At 49.1% G+C, this 15,257-nt stretch overlaps 2 protein-coding genes across 4 annotated transcripts in view; one reads left to right on the top strand and one right to left on the bottom strand.

Annotated features, from left to right (window-relative positions):
• Nucleotides 1-13,133, bottom strand: part of LYRM9 (LYR motif containing 9) — a 28,015-nt gene extending 14,882 nt beyond the window's left edge. Inside the window, exons 1-2 of the mRNA XM_039387466.1 lie at nucleotides 12,798-13,133; nucleotides 959-1,031 (exon numbers count right to left, since the gene is read on the bottom strand). Of these exons, the coding sequence (XP_039243400.1) occupies nucleotides 959-963 (5 nt within the window). The 5' untranslated portion in view covers nucleotides 964-1,031; nucleotides 12,798-13,133. The remainder of the gene's footprint in view (nucleotides 1-958; nucleotides 1,032-12,797) is intronic.
• The window catches only part of NLK (nemo like kinase), a 40,013-nt gene continuing 37,102 nt past the window's right edge, over nucleotides 12,347-15,257 (top strand). For 2 of the 3 annotated variants that reach the window (XM_027751670.2, XM_027751669.2), the window contains exon 1: nucleotides 14,600-15,253. In XM_027751670.2, the coding sequence (XP_027607471.1) occupies nucleotides 14,808-15,253 (446 nt within the window). In that variant the 5' untranslated portion in view covers nucleotides 14,600-14,807. Of the gene's footprint in view, nucleotides 12,543-14,257; nucleotides 14,358-14,496; nucleotides 15,254-15,257 lie in introns of those variants that run through there. The other variant, XM_039387148.1, reaches the window with a different exon arrangement.

The following is a 15,257-nucleotide window of genomic DNA, read 5'->3' as shown; positions in this document are numbered from 1 at the left end:
ATGTTGGCTGTGTCATCTGTTCAACTTCTTTGTTCTACAAGCCAGAAAATTGTTCCCACAGCTTTGGGGGGAAAATGGGGATATGAAGAGCTCTTTGCATGTTTTCACTGATGGAAGAATATCAGCCGTTTTAAAGGCAGTCTTGTAGAAATAAGAAACGTGTCGTTAACACCTGTAACTATTAACTAGCAGAGAGCTGTGTCCTAAGGACCCTCAAGGGTTGCTACCACAAGATCAAAGCCATGGCATTGTGTTTCCAGCCTCCTACCCACCCTGTCTCCCTGCAGTGCCAGCTACAGCTGACTCCCTGTTCCAGGGGAGCATTATCCCAGATGCTGCAGAAGCCACGGTGCTGCAGGGACAGACTTTCAGGCTGGCAGGTCTTTCCTGGGAGAGTCTGTTGAACAGCAAAAGGGATTTCAAACCTCCTTTTACGCTATTGTGGCACCCAGAACTCAAACAACTACCATGCTAACTAAGAGCCAGGGCTACTGCCCTGTGTCATTGCCAATGGCAACATTCTTCAGTCACAAGTTTCTCCCCCCCTCTGACCTCTCCACATGATACTTTGGTCAATGCTGATACCTGAGGTGTTTATTCTCAACCAGATACAATACACACAGCAACAGAGATTCCTTCCACCATCCCAAGATTCCTAATCTAGTTGCAGTCCTGACAGAAGTACGAAAATATTGTTTCCCCTGGTATCTTTACTGGCAATTTGCAATTTGGGTTCTGCTACTGGATTCATCAGCATGGCTGGACTGCAGACAGGGTGTTCCTGAATACAAAAGGCTGTTCAGAAATATTTCCTGCAAACATGTATGGTCATAGATATCAATTTTGCACCAACTTCATTTCTACCGTTTCTTTATGATTTGGCATTTTCACCTTTTTCCCTGTGTGAGGTAAATAGGCTCCTAATGATTTCCATAAAGCAAACAAAAAAATCACTTACAGCATCCAGAGCACAGGAACTTTAATTATCTTCACAGATTAGGTCTGTCCAAGTCCAAAAGTAAGCGAGAGACCTGCAGAGAAGAATCAATTTTCATTATCTGCTTCTCCTCAAATCACTACTTAAAGTGCCATCAATAAAGAAGTGCCAAGAAGCCCATCCAAAGCCCATTTTATCCCCATGGAAGCTTTCACTTTTGTCTGACCAGTTACCTCAGACATCAGTGCACTGCCTCGACACGAACAGGTTGTTGCTTTCAGTCATCTACTCAGAGAAACTTTAATAATGATCCACTACAAAAAGATTAAAGTAGAGAGAAATTCCAAAGCACTGCAACTGAACCTTCAATATTTCCTGATAAGAGTTGCTAGAGGTAAAGCATTTCCCTCATTTAGAAAGGTAGTTGTGGTTTCTAGCACTCAGAACTCTGTACAATGACACAGTAATTACTTTACACTATTCTTTCGAACACATTTTAACTGCATGCCCACATTGTTTCAGAGTTGCACCCTGGTGTGGTTTTGGGAGGACTCTCATTTGGCTCATAACAGGAGAATTCAGGCTTCTGTTTCCCACCTGTCTGACCTTTCAGCGATCTGCACGAGTTTACCCCCTTTCCATTGGGTTTGGCCCAGAAAAAAAACTGCTTCAGACCCAGGAGACAACTGAGTGCACACAAGGAGCTCCTCTTTATGGAGCACTGACTGCACAGTGAGCAAAGGAAATCAACCATTCTCTAAAGTCAACACTGATTTGTTTATTTAGAACCTCTCCTAAGTTTGTTGTAGTCAAGAGAACGGATTGCTCTGACTGTCCAAAGACATCTGGATCAGGTTTTTATCTCAAATCGTCTTGCACAGACTTTGAAAAACTACTTGAAACAAAATCCTGGAAGATAACAATGACAGAGACTCCAAACTGATCTGTTCTGCCTCCCTTTGAAAGATGCAAGTCTTTGAAAAATCCAAGGCAAAACTCCAAACTCCATTTACAAACACTGGATCAAAGGTAACTGTTGTCATGGGTGACATTTTTTTCTCCAGGTATTAATAGTATCATAACTTGGTGACACGTGATGGTTGACAACAGCCTGGGATGTTCAAGTTTTGGTATCTAATTCCAGCACTTTTATTTGCCCTCTGAAGGCCATATCAAGATGCACACAGGCAGATTTCCTGCAACAGGCAATGTGAAACAAAGACCCAGAAGAACAGATGCAGCTTTAAAAGCTCATCCTGAGTCTACTGATGCTTTCTAGCTCTGGTACAAGAACTGAACACCAAAAGCTGCTTTATTTTCATCCATTGCCTAAATTTTCTTTTCTGAGAGCAGATAGGATGTCTAGTAACTGCCTTGGCTCAGTCCTGCAGAAAACACCTCTTATTGAGCATTGTTAATTAACATTTAGCAGATCCACATTTAGCTCTCCCACCAGGACACTCAGGTGCCCTTTCAGAAGTGCCCTGTCCTTCACTGTTAACTTTTAGCCAATGTAATACCCAAAGAGCAATGCAATTAACTTCTCCTTAGGCTGATATTCAAACCAGCAGTTACTTTCATAACTCACTTAGCAGAGCATCAGGCACCTTGGCTCAGAAAGCTTTCCAAGTCTACTCCAAATATGCCCAGCTGAGCTTTGGGAATACCATAAAATGGTTGCTCTATTTCATTGTTCAGTGATAAACACTGCTTAAGGTCTAACTCGAACTTCCACTCTGGAAGTAGAAAAGTCTTCTAAAGAAAAATTAGTTCAAACTCGAGGTTCCTTTGCACTGTCAAAGTGTATAAAGAGCACTGATGTAAATGTGAATTACACTCCTAACACAGTTACTAGCTGGTATAAGTTAGTTAAAGCCAATAATCCCCAACTTGCTGTGCTATTTTTATCTACTCAAAGCCCAGTGCCTTCTCTTGATCCCACAGTACAAAGCTGACCTGCACTCAATCCCTTCTGTGCATCAGCCTGGTGACAAGATTTCTGGATGTTTGTACACCACCACCCAACAGCTGCAGCCTGGAACAATGTCTGCACGGTATGGTTTATTTAAGAATATAACCTTTAAAAACAAACAATACATTTCTAGTGTGCCCCTAAAACACGTTTGAGAAAACCCAGGCCTGCTTACCATGTGCAGACAGACTTCCAAGCCAAATTTGGAGCCCTTCCTGTCTGTGATGGAACAACAGTATTGCTGTGCAACTTCATATTTATCCTTTATCACACATACTTGCCATATCCAAAAGGAATACACAAATGCTATATGTAAAATTTTAATAAAGGGATTGATTATCATTTACTAAAGGTAAGCAGGTATAAATCTGCTGTTCCTAACACGCCAAAACTTACTGATCAGTTCATCTTTATGGAAATCTGCTTCAGCGGGCAGACAGACATCAAAGCCACACACACAGTATTTTTCAGAGGGTTGCCAGTGTTTGTTTGTGGAATGATGAATTCCACGAATTGCAACATCCCCTTGTCTCTGTATGCCACAACCCTGCTTCCCACTGGTGTGAGAACAGGATCAGGGGCAGAATCGACTGACCTCCTGACACCTTTCTTCCCCAGCACGACCTGGTCAGCTTTTACAGGGAGAAACATTTCCATAATAATCTGGCCAGACTTCTCCCTCATTTGTTTGCAATGAAAGAGTTAATATCTGTGACCCAAATATAGAGACCCATTTTAAACTTGCTGAAAATTGCTTTTTAATCCTAGCTCTCGAGGATTTCCTTTGAAACCATCTGCCATGCACGCTGGGTACTCTTTGCCTGTATATGTGCAGGATTACTATAATATGGATTCTTTTGTGTAACTTAATACATTTCAGCATATTAAAAAATTAGTTGAAATTTCCATTTTTTTCTGATTTCAACTGTATGCCATAAAAATGATTGTAAAAGTCAAAACCACTGGCAAGTTCACGGCAAAGCCAACACCCATATTTATCTTATTTCCTGCAGTATTTACCTTGCAATTCTAATATTTAGTTAGTCTAACACTGTCTGGATTTAATCAAGTAGTTATGAGTTATTTAACTAATGCAACTCATTCACATGCTTAAAATTAAGCTCAAGCATTTTGCTGGACAGGAATGGATTTAAGCATGTGCTTTCCCATGCTTAAATTTCCCATCCTTACTTTTAAGACTGGAAGACACAATTAACACCATAATAATAGGAGATCAGAAAATATTTCCAAATATTATTTCAAATCTATTGCCCAGCTTTTTCTATTTTCTTGCTATGAACCTTTATGCAACTGTTTTTTTATAGCACAAATACTGAAGAGAAGGTAACAAGTCACGCTCCTAAAAAACTGAATCTTAAGATTGGTACATACAACCATATCTATTTTAGCAAACACTCAAAACTTAAACCAAGGCAAGTAGATTGCTTCCTATCACAATAATCACAGCCAGAGTGATTGAAATAGCAAACATTCAGCAAACTACATTTAGAATCAATTTACTGGATCAACCTATAAAGTAAAAAAAAAATTAAATCCCAGCACAATTATTGAGCATCTTCAATGTGAAATACTTTTTAAAATTGTGATTTGCCTGCAAATATTCAGAGAATAGAAAATAAGGAAAATTATCTATTTACACAGTTTTAATCACATACTGTGACACAAATATTTTGGGAGACAGACAGGCCACAGCCTGTGAACATCTTTGTTCCCTACAAACACACCTGAGTGCACCAAACCTGTGCATTGGCTTCATGAGCCCCCCGAGCCCTCACTCACTCACACGACTCATTTCACAGCCAGTCACCCAATATGTGACACAAGGGAATGGCAGTGCAGGATCCCCCACCAAAACATTCCCCTCCCAACCAAAGGGAGGATCCCATTCCCTTTGATGCCTTTTCCCTGGAAAGGAGCAGTGTTAGATGTGATTAATATACAGGACAGATCTACACATGCAGATGTTGGAAGAATGCAGAGAGGAAAAAACAAGCAAATAATTTTGTTTCAGCAGTAACAGACGTTGAAGCATCATCCTGCAGACACATTACTTTTAATACAATACTGCTCATAAAGTGAGGGGAGAGGACAGAATCAATGCCCAATTACCCAGTTCTTCCAGGTTTCCATTTTAATGAGCTTCCTGGATGATTTTGTTCTTTTAATTTTCCTCCTCTAATAACCCTATCAAATTAGTTTTGTCGAAAACATCAGCAAAAGGAAAATCAGCTGTCTAAAAAAATCCTAGAACTGCAGGTTGCAGGTTCTTAAAAACGACACGTTACATGTCACTTCCTTCTGTACAAAGGCAGAGCATTCCCAAGATCCCACAGCACTGCTGGGATTAGACTTGAGTGACTGAAAACAGCTTCATGTCCCGACACATCTGCTAATGGCAAATGGATAGGAACAGACTAACAGGGCCATGGCATTTGCAGATAGAGCAGTGCTGGAAAAACAACCACATGCAGAATAAATAGATTAAAGCCACCTTTCTGTGGCCAAGGGAGGGATTAGGAGAAGCCTGGCCTGCATTCCAGCTGTGAAGTAACCTGCTTTCCTGCTAGACTGAATTTGCCACTCATGTAATGGACAGTGCCACAGTGACTCCCCACCTTCAGTTTGGTCAGGGATGTGAGGAGCTGCTGACACCAGGGATGGCAGTGGGGCCACTGCTGGAGCCACAGAGCTCAGCCCTCCCCAGATGTGCCTCTTGGCACACACAGGCCCCACCCCAGCCCAAAGCCAAAGGAGCCCTGCACAGCCCTGCAGGGAAGCAGTGCCAGGGCTGGCACCAAGGCAGGGCTGGCACCAAGGCAGGGCCAGCAGGCACTGCAGTGAGGACACCCCAGGGTCTCTGAACAGCAGGGACCCAGGACTGGCCACCTACAGAACAGCAGCAATTCAGAGAGGCTGCCAGGAGATGGATGGGAAGACCTGGACACTGTACAGATCCTCTAGGATCTGCTGAGCAGCACAACATCACACTGCAAAACCAAGGCTTAGAGCACGTTGGAACAAGAGCCACCTCCTCTCCATCACTTACACTGGCACATAATGCTACTACAGTGGCTTCTGAAAGGCTCCTGTCACCTCCTGCTCACTCTCTCTGCAGACTGCACCCCCTTCTCCTCAATGCCAGGCTGCCACTAGGGCACCCCAGAGTCCCATGTACAGAATATTTACATCTCACTTCCCTTTACAGTGAATTAAACTGAATAGCACTAAGACCATAGGGCAAAAGAAAAGTTAGCAGCAGCCTTCAGGATGCCTGGAATTCTAACACACATTTGAGAGCGCCGTGACACACCACCAACAGCCACCAGAGTGATGCCCCAGCTCCAAGGCAGGGCTGGACCTCAGAGCCCTGCACCTCTCACGTGACATCCTCCACCCCAAGCATTTTCTGAACCAATTTGCTCAGCTCTGTCTAACATGGCCCCTCAATTAGCACTACGTGAAATCCATACACAATTAATATCCCAAAAGGAGCTAAAGCTGCCCACAGCTCTGCATGCCCATGTAAATCTGCAGGATTTCAATAACTGCCATGTAAAAAACATCTTTCACCACAAACAAAAATCCTCACCAAAAAAAGTAAAGACAAAACCCCAACAGCCATAACTGTGTACAGAGCAGCTTTCTTTCTTACAACTCACTGGTCCCCCAATACCACAGGAATTAGTGATGCAGAACTAATTGATACACATCTCCTGAGGGGAGTGTTGCTGCTGGTTATCTCGAGATGAGAAATTTAGTCCAGAAGGATAAATTGGACAGACAGCTGAAAAGCTTTAGTTCTCCTAGTAGAAAAGGAATTGATCTGGTAAAGAAAGCCCTTAAAGGGATATTATCATGTCAAAAAGCAGGACTAGGAAAAACATTAATAGCCTTAAAAAGACTGAGAGAACTCTGAAAACTTTGTGTTTCTATCAGTACAATTAATTATTTCCACCTTCACACAAAAGATGAAAAACTCGAGATGTTAAGATTTTAACATTTCTCCTAGTTAAACTTGTGATATGAATATACTTATGAAACTGTTTGCTATAAAAATCCCTGTTCTATAATTAGCATTTTCATTTTTTGCATCTAGCACTTATCAATTCCCCTTCCACCAAGAAAAATAAAAGTAGATATTCAGATATTTACAGACCTGTAGAAGACTCTCTTCGCGATTAGTTTTACTGCCCAATTCCTCTACTCCACTCACTACAATAATTTTTTGATAAACACAATAACAGCAGTTCATGTGTAAGTCACACAAGCAGCCTGCATTTTTTGCTCCAAGGTGCACGTATGCAAGATTTGTTTTCTGATTTCAAGTACAGGACTACAAAGCAACAACACATGGATGAATTCTCAAAATGTACCTGTGACCCATGGAGTACTGGCTCATCTGCACAGCCTGTGACAAACGCTGTGAAGCTGTGGGACTCCAGAACAAACTCCTGGGAGACAAGGATGTCCCAGCCCAATGGCTCACACAGCCCCTGCTCCTGCTGGGCCCCCAGGCTAGCGGGGGCTCTCCCGAGGCTGTCAGGAAATCAAACACCCCAGACTAGCCGAGGGGAGAAAAATCTCAGCAAGAGCTCTCCAACTGACCAAACTGTCCACAGATGACACAATGCCTGCTGTCTGTGTGACCACAGAGACAGAGCTCCCACCACCTGAGCCAGAGGCTCCCAGGGGACGCAGAAAGGGAGATTTCCAAACCTGCTCTTTCTTGGCAAGTAGATTTGAACTAAGACAGGAACCAAACTGCCTGACAGGTGAACTTGATGCTGAGTTAAGCCAATGTGCTCACCCAGCCCAAGACAGGTGTCAACTCTGTGATTGCTGTCAAGAGATTTGTCCTCCCTGAGAACCCCTCTGACCTTTATCTCCGTGCCCCACGTGACACCCACACTTCAGAACACAATAAACCAATAACTGTGCACGTGCACTCTGTGCACATCAAGCCACCCACTAATGTTACAGGTATGCTGCACAAAACAAGTGACTGAAGCACCCAGAGAATGCCCCCAGCCTGGCACAGACTGCACAGGGCTGGGACCATTTGGCTCTCCCATCACACAAGCAGCCATGTGCCAGAGGGGTCTGGTATCCAGGTGTGCCACATCCCACCAGCTGGCAATCTCTGCTCTCCATAGAGGCTGCCCAGATCCTCAGCCAGGGTCATTCAGAGCATCTCTACTCATCTTGTGGCTTGGCATTTCTTTTAGCTACTAGTTTATCCAGAAACAGTGGATCTTGGAGAAGAACAAGGTCACTCCAAACGTGACATGTTTAAACAAGCAGCAAACAGTGATGCAACTCTTGGAAAATACATAAATGTACTGTCATACACAGATTAAAATCATGCAGCACTTTTTGGAGAGGAGGAAAAGGAAGTATCCTCTCCCCACTCCTAAACCCATCATTTAGGGATGCTGCTCGCACAAGGACAAGTGGCTCGTGGTGGTGTTTTCAATTCTCCACCTTCTAGGGAAGATAACACACTGCAGAGCTATTTTAAGAACATCTCATTCACAAAGGTCTCCAATTCAGTCTTCAGAGAGAGAGATGATTTTCTTGCTGCTTCAACATCTTTACTGGCATGACATTTGCTTCAGAGGGAATTCATTTGCTGTTCCAACATCAGAATGAAGCAAGAGCAGCTGCCAGGAGAGGGATAAAAGGAAACACTGGTGACAAAGAGCAGCAGGGTCATTTCTGGTGCAAAGAAATACAGAACAGAGAGGACTGCAGAACTGTCACTTTCTCCAGAAAGCAGTGGGGGATAAAGACTTCCCCTCTGTCTCCTGCAACTGGTGTTTAGCAGCAAGGAGGAAAACGAGACAGAAAGGACTAAACAATCCGGCTGAAGTCTTTAAATGACTAATTATTACAAACCAACTGTAAGCACCTGAGCACTCCCAAGCTCATGTGTAAGTGCTGCAGGGAGCAAAGAATCCACTAGTCAGTCAGGACTCCCAAAAGAAAAGACTTCTGGCTACAAAGCTGTGCAGAGCAGGAGTTCATGCCTGGGAGCTGACAGTGCCGGGGCCGATGTCAGGGCGCAGTGCCAATCCCGACCGTCACACGTGTCTGTGCAGCACACTGGACAGACCCGGGGCAGGGCTGTCAGCCACCACAGCCACCACAGCCACTGCCCTGGAGAGCCACGGAGGGCTGACAGGGCAGGGAAGGAACATAAGTGCCTGTAGAGTCTGATGTTCAGCCTCAGAGAGATGCCCGATCGTCCCTGACACCGCCTGTCACTCACAGCAGCCCTGCCCCATCCCAGCAGTGCTGCCCTGCTGCAGGAGCACCATTCCACCCTCTGACCCTGTCCAAGGCAGGGCCACAGTCCCACACTGCTGCTTAAAGGCTCTCTTGGCCAACGTGCCTTTTGGCCTGACCAACAACCTTACACTAGGCCACCTGCTTGGTTGGACTACTGGATTTTTGTCCCTCTATCTTATTAAAACATTGCCCTGAGAGGGCAGGGATTTATCCCTCATTCCACAAGATGAGCAGATCCTTGCCCTCTTCCTAGATGAAGACATACTGCCGTCCTTGCAAGCATTAAGACGGAAACCTTTATAAATAACCAAAGTTAAATGAAAATATTCTTTCCCCTGCTCCTCACTGCATTTATTAATGGAGTAATTTATTCTTTTCCAGTTTCATAGAGAAAAGGCTTTAAAGACAAAAACTCTGGGAAATTATTCTTTGCAAAGAAAAGGAATAACATACTCCAACAAGAATTTTAATCCCATGATATTTTGTGTATATGTTTATTCTGCTGCACATTAGGACCACAGTTTATTTAGAGCATGGTATTTATCTGACTAACCAAACTCCCTCAGATTCACAGCCATCAGCACCATGCTTATGACACCTTAAGGGCTTCAGCATTAGGATTTATGAATTAAATATTTCCAGGGTGTTACAGAACACTGAGGACTGTATCTGCAGAGCGGTATATCAGGGTATGTGTGGGCTTGTCAAACACCCACATGATAAATTATCAATAGTGCAGCTCAGAGCACCCCCTTTTTGGATCAGAGACAAATCCATGCCTTTTATTATGCTTTGTTCCACTTGATGTAACTTTTTCTGCATTAAAGGATCACAAAAAGCCTACATGCCTAAATGCTGAAGGACATTCATACACAACTCACAATCAAAAGACTTATTCTAATATTCCAAGTTCTGTTTTCACAGCTAGTTTGTGTGTGACAAGGGGAAAAAAGCCCACAAGGTATGTCTGGAACTGAACCATTACATTTTATACTGTGCAAGATAATACAATCTTTCGTGGAGAATTTTAAGGTTACAACACTGCTAAGGACCAGAAACAGGACTGGCTGATTACGAACTGTCCTCCATCCCCGTGCACAGAGAGCTGTCAAAAAGATTATATCCCTGCAAAGCAAGTGTCAAATCCAAGGGGAAAACAAATCTCTCAAGAGTCAGAAAAGACTACACTTGATGCCGTGGATTTTTGAAAATGAACAAGTCTGTGCCCTGTGTTTCTCATGCACAGTATTGACTTTTCTATATAATTTTTACCTGAGTTTAGCACAGACAACCCCAACCATAGCAGCATTCCCTCTCAGACAGCAGACTTGTACTGGTTACAGCACTTACTGTGAGCACAATGCTAAGAGACAGATGCATGTCCCCATGAATAACTGTCTTCAGCAGCAAGAGATTAGAATTGATCTGTCATGTTTCAGCAGCAGCAGCCACCAATCCTGTATCTCCAGGCCTCACTGGGGATGACAAATGAGCTGCCCTCAAACCAGGCTTTGGCAGGACCTCGTGCAGTGTTTCTGCCTGCCCAGTTCCAATTACCATGGGTGGATTTTGCCAACTCGCCCATCAAGCAGCTCAGGCTCACTGAACTACTCCCAGAACACTCCTGCTCCAAGTTCCAGGAGCCAGCTCAGTGCTGAGCCCCCTCAGCAGCCTTCAGGGGCAGGAGGTGACGAGGAAGGCCTGACTTACACCACTACACCGTTAATTCCCTCTGCTCTAAGCGGGAGTGATTCCCAGCACTCACAGGGAACACGTTCCTGCACTGAGGAAACAAACGGTCTATCAGGTGAGCACTTTGCCAGCAAGTTCTGTGTTTCCTTAATATCCTTTCAAAAGCTTTTTCCTTACACATACCTCCGTACGAATCAACTGGATCTCCTCCTCCTTAAATTTCAGAGCATGAAGAGCCTAAAAAGCAGCTGAACTGACAGTCTTAAGCTCCACAGCTTGGTAGAGGCCAGGGACAACAATTAAAAGTGTTTATGGCCCCAGTGTGGCAGGAAGATACACTCGTCAGGGTGGGTCACTCCAACGCTGGCACCTGACAGAGCTCCACATGGAGCCCGAGACAGCACAGTCCTCCTGCTGCCTCTCACCTCTCTGAGGGGCAAAGAAAACATGGGGAATATGGCTGTAGCATTTAATCCAACCCAAATTAATAAAGTGGGCCCCAGATTTCACCCACACTTTCCAGAAGGAAGCTGGAAGGCATGGTTTGGAGTGTGGGGAAAACAGGTGCCAGTGCCAGGACTGCAACCCTGCTCTTCTGCTCACTGCTGAAAACCCAGCGACATGGCAGTGTCTGACCACACCTCAGGGTACTGCTAGGGCACTTACTGACCCAATAAAGTACCTAACTGAACAAATATTTAAGATGACACTGTATTTGGACTTGAATAATGGCACTGAGACAATGATCTGCAGGTACACCAAGAATCCAAGTTCCCACACAAGGATTATTAGGCCTTTGCTCCATTTTACTACTTGGAAAGGTATTACAATAGCAGAGAAAGAAAAAGGTCCATAATGAAAAGGTGTGGGAGAGCTTTAAAAGCCTTCCAGTCCTGCCAACACAGCCCTATGGCCTTTGGTCCCTGCTTCCTTCTTCAGTCTCCCACCCACACCTCCCCAGAGACCAGGAAAACCCTTGGTCTCTCCATATCCATACCCACATTACCAGCCTGTTATCAACTCCAATGAAAACGTCAACCAGACAGCTACAAATACAACTTCTAAAGAAGTATTCTGTTTCTTCCAATAGGTAATACTAGAAAATGCCTGTAAACCAAGCCTAGTCTTGCCTGCTTTACCTTTCTTTTTTTTTTTTTTTAAGTAAAATCTCTGTTTTTAGAGACATGATGGCAAAAAATCTCTGCTATCATGCTGGAATACAAGTAACAACATTTCAAAATGCAGCAGGAACAGCCTTAACAAAGAAACCCATCTTCAGTCCTGCAAGTCTTTTCTTGTTCACATTGTTAAAGAGCAGGCAAAAAGGACCCAAACCCATTCTTACAAAGGTTTTGCACTCGAGTTTCAGGAACTGCAACAGGCTGTCGCATTTACGCTCTGCCCGCCGATGTCCAGCTCCCAGAGACAGCGAGGGTGGGCGGCAGGGGCCGATGCTGCAGCACCGGGGGTGTGCTGGCACAGCCCAGCAGCGCAGCCGGCCCGTCCCAGCTCCGCGGGCTCCTTCCCTCGCCCCGGCAGGGGCAGGGGCAGGTTCCCTGCCGGTCCCTCCCCTCCTCCGGAACCGCTCCCCGCGTTCCATCACCCGAGGGAACCTCCTTGTCACCGCCACAGGTAACTTAACTCTGCCCCACGGGCAAGGCTCTGATAAGCAGGGGGTTTTCTGAGGCAAAACTATTCATCAGGTATGATCAATATTCACATGCGAAAAACGGAAAGTGTTCGGACTGCGGGGTGTTCCCTCGCCCTGTGCCGGAGGGAACGCTGACGCCTCACACAAGGACACCGCGTTCCCCAGGCCGGCGGGTTCGTGGCGTGAGTGAACCGAAACAACGCACAGAGGGTGTTTTGGTGCTGGTTCACACGTACCTCGCACGGGGCCCCCTGAGCGTGTCCTGGGCACGCTGCGGGGCCGGGAAGACACTGCTGGGAACGGCTGGAACCCGCCGTGAGCGGGGGATTTGCCTTGGTGAGACCCGGTGCCACAGCCCCGGGCCCCGCTGCAGCCCCGCTCTGCAGCTCTGAGAGACTTGAGAAAAGACCCCTGAGCCCTGGAACAAACCCCCTCAGCAACCTCCACACCCCCCGCCGGCCGCCCCCGGGCTCCAGGGAGCGGGGTCAGCGCGCATCGGGCGTGGGGAGAGCGGGCAGGGAGGGAGGCGCCGGCGGGCGAGCCCCCGGAGGCGAAGGACGGCCCCACCCCGGCGCTGCCCCCTCAGCGCGGCCCCCGCCCCGCCGCCCCCACAGCGCCCACAGCGGCCCCGCGCGCGCCGCGTCCTCACCTCACCCCGCCCCGCGCCGCCATTGGCCCCGCCCGCCGCCCGTCAGCGGAGCCCCGCCGCCTATTGGTCGTCTGCCGCCTGTGGGCGGGCGCACCGGCCACTTCCGCGTCCGTCCCCTGGCGCCGCGTTCTGCGATTGGTGGAGCGGCGGCTCCTTCGCCGCCCATCGGCGCCGGCCACTGGCGAGGGGAGCTGTCAGTCATGCGGCCGCCTCGCCTCCCGGTGCCATTGGCCCAGTAACCCCTTTTCGGGCTCTCGTTTCTCTCCATTGGCTCATCGGATCGGACGGGCGGTCGCGATTGGGCGAGCGGCGGGTGCCGGGGGCGGGACTGCGCTCGGGAGCAGCGCCGATTGGCCGGCGGGCCCCCGTGATTGGCAGGAGGGCGCGGGGGCGGGGCCGCCCGGGGCGAGGGTTGTGTGAGGTGAGGGAATCTCGCGGGGTCTCGGCGGCTCCGGGCGCGGCGGCGCGCGCTGATTGGCCGGCGGGGTCACGGGGGCGGGGCCGCGCCGGGGGCGGGGGGGGGCTCCGCACGGCCGCGCGCGGGGGGCGGGGCGCGCCGGGCGCCGCGCGCCGATTGGTCGGGGGCGGCTCTCGCGCAGCCCGGCGGGCCGGGCGCGATTGGCTGCGGGCGGCGTCGGGCGCGCGCCCCGCGGGGGGGTTGCGCGTGCCCGCGGCGCGGCGCGGGCGGCGGGACCAGGTGAGAGCGGGGCCGGGGCCGCGCGGGGGCACCGCCGCCCCCCGCGCCCCCGCAGCCCCGGCCGCGGGCCCCCTGCCCTCCGCCCCCGACCCACCCCCCCGGCCCCGCCCCGCCGCGGCCCGCGCTGTCAGGGGCCGCCGCGTCCTTCCCCGCGCCCCCTCCGCGGCCCCGGCCGCCCCGTCATTCATTTGCCGCTTTCCCCCCCTCCCTCGCCCCCTCTCCCACCCCGCCGCGGTTCCTGTCCTGCCCCGGCCCTTCCCTTCCTCCCTCTGTTTTTATCTTCTTTTCGCCCCCCTCTCCTCGCCCCGCCGCCCCCCTTCACTTTCTTTTGGTCCTTGTGTGTGTTTCAGGCCTTCAAGGAAAAGTTACAAACTTCCGAGTTGTTGGTGCCGTGAGGGAGCAGGTGCCTGGAAGGAGGGAGCGATGTAGGAGGTGGCCGGGCTCAGGGAGGTTCGGGGGATCCATGGAGAGGGTGTGGGAATGGCAGGGCTAGGCTGGCCGGCCCTCGCGGGGTGTTCAGGGCAGAGGCTCCGAGCCCTCCCTCCGGAGGGAAGGGGGATTGATCACGGTGTTTAATTTCTATAACAAGAAAAACGACAAAAAAACCCAAAGTGAAGGAGAAAGCCCAGGCCGGCCCCAAGGCAGCTGCCCAAGGATGGAGTTGGAGTAGCCAAGCCCGGCTGGACGCTGGGGCAGGGGTTGGCGCTCGCACACATGAAGAGACTCCCCGAGTGGTTTGGCTTCGCCAGGAGATAAGGCCAGTGGAGCTCCATGTTTTTAAAGGTGGGCCGTGTACGATGAAACCCAACTTTTAAAGTGTAGCAGATTTTAATTTTTATGGCCAAACGACAGCTTGACCCAGTTGTCATCCAATCAAAGGGCATTTTTCTTTTTTGTTGAATGTCTCTTTGTGGCACAACAGCCAACGCAAAAATGATGGCGGCTTACAATGGCGGTACGTCTGCGGCAGCAGCGGGTCACCACCACCACCACCACCACCACCTTCCTCACCTCCCTCCTCCTCACCTGCACCACCACCACCACGCGCAGCACCACCTGCACGCGGGCTCGGCCGTGCACCCGGTGCAGCAGCAGCATGCCTCCTCTGCCGCCGCCGCCGCCGCCGCCGCCGCCGCCATGCTCAACCCGGGCCAGCAGCAGCCCTACTTCCCATCGCCGGCCCCGGGCCAGGCCCCCGGCCCGGCCGCCGCAGCCCCAGCTCAGGTACAGGCTGCAGCAGCCGCTGCGGTCAAAGCGCACCATCATCAGCACTCACAGCACCCTCAGCAGCAGCTGGACGTGGAGCCGGACAGACCCATCGGATACGGAGCCTTTGGTGTTGTCTGGTGA

The sequence above is a fragment of the Pipra filicauda genome, unplaced genomic scaffold (genome assembly GCF_003945595.2).
Source record: "Pipra filicauda isolate LSUMZ 115617 unplaced genomic scaffold, ASM394559v2 scaffold120_size2142806_pilon, whole genome shotgun sequence".
NCBI lineage: Eukaryota > Metazoa > Chordata > Aves > Passeriformes > Pipridae > Pipra > Pipra filicauda.
The sequence above is the reverse complement of the archived record's forward strand: the minus strand, read 5'-3'. Positions and strand labels throughout refer to the sequence as shown.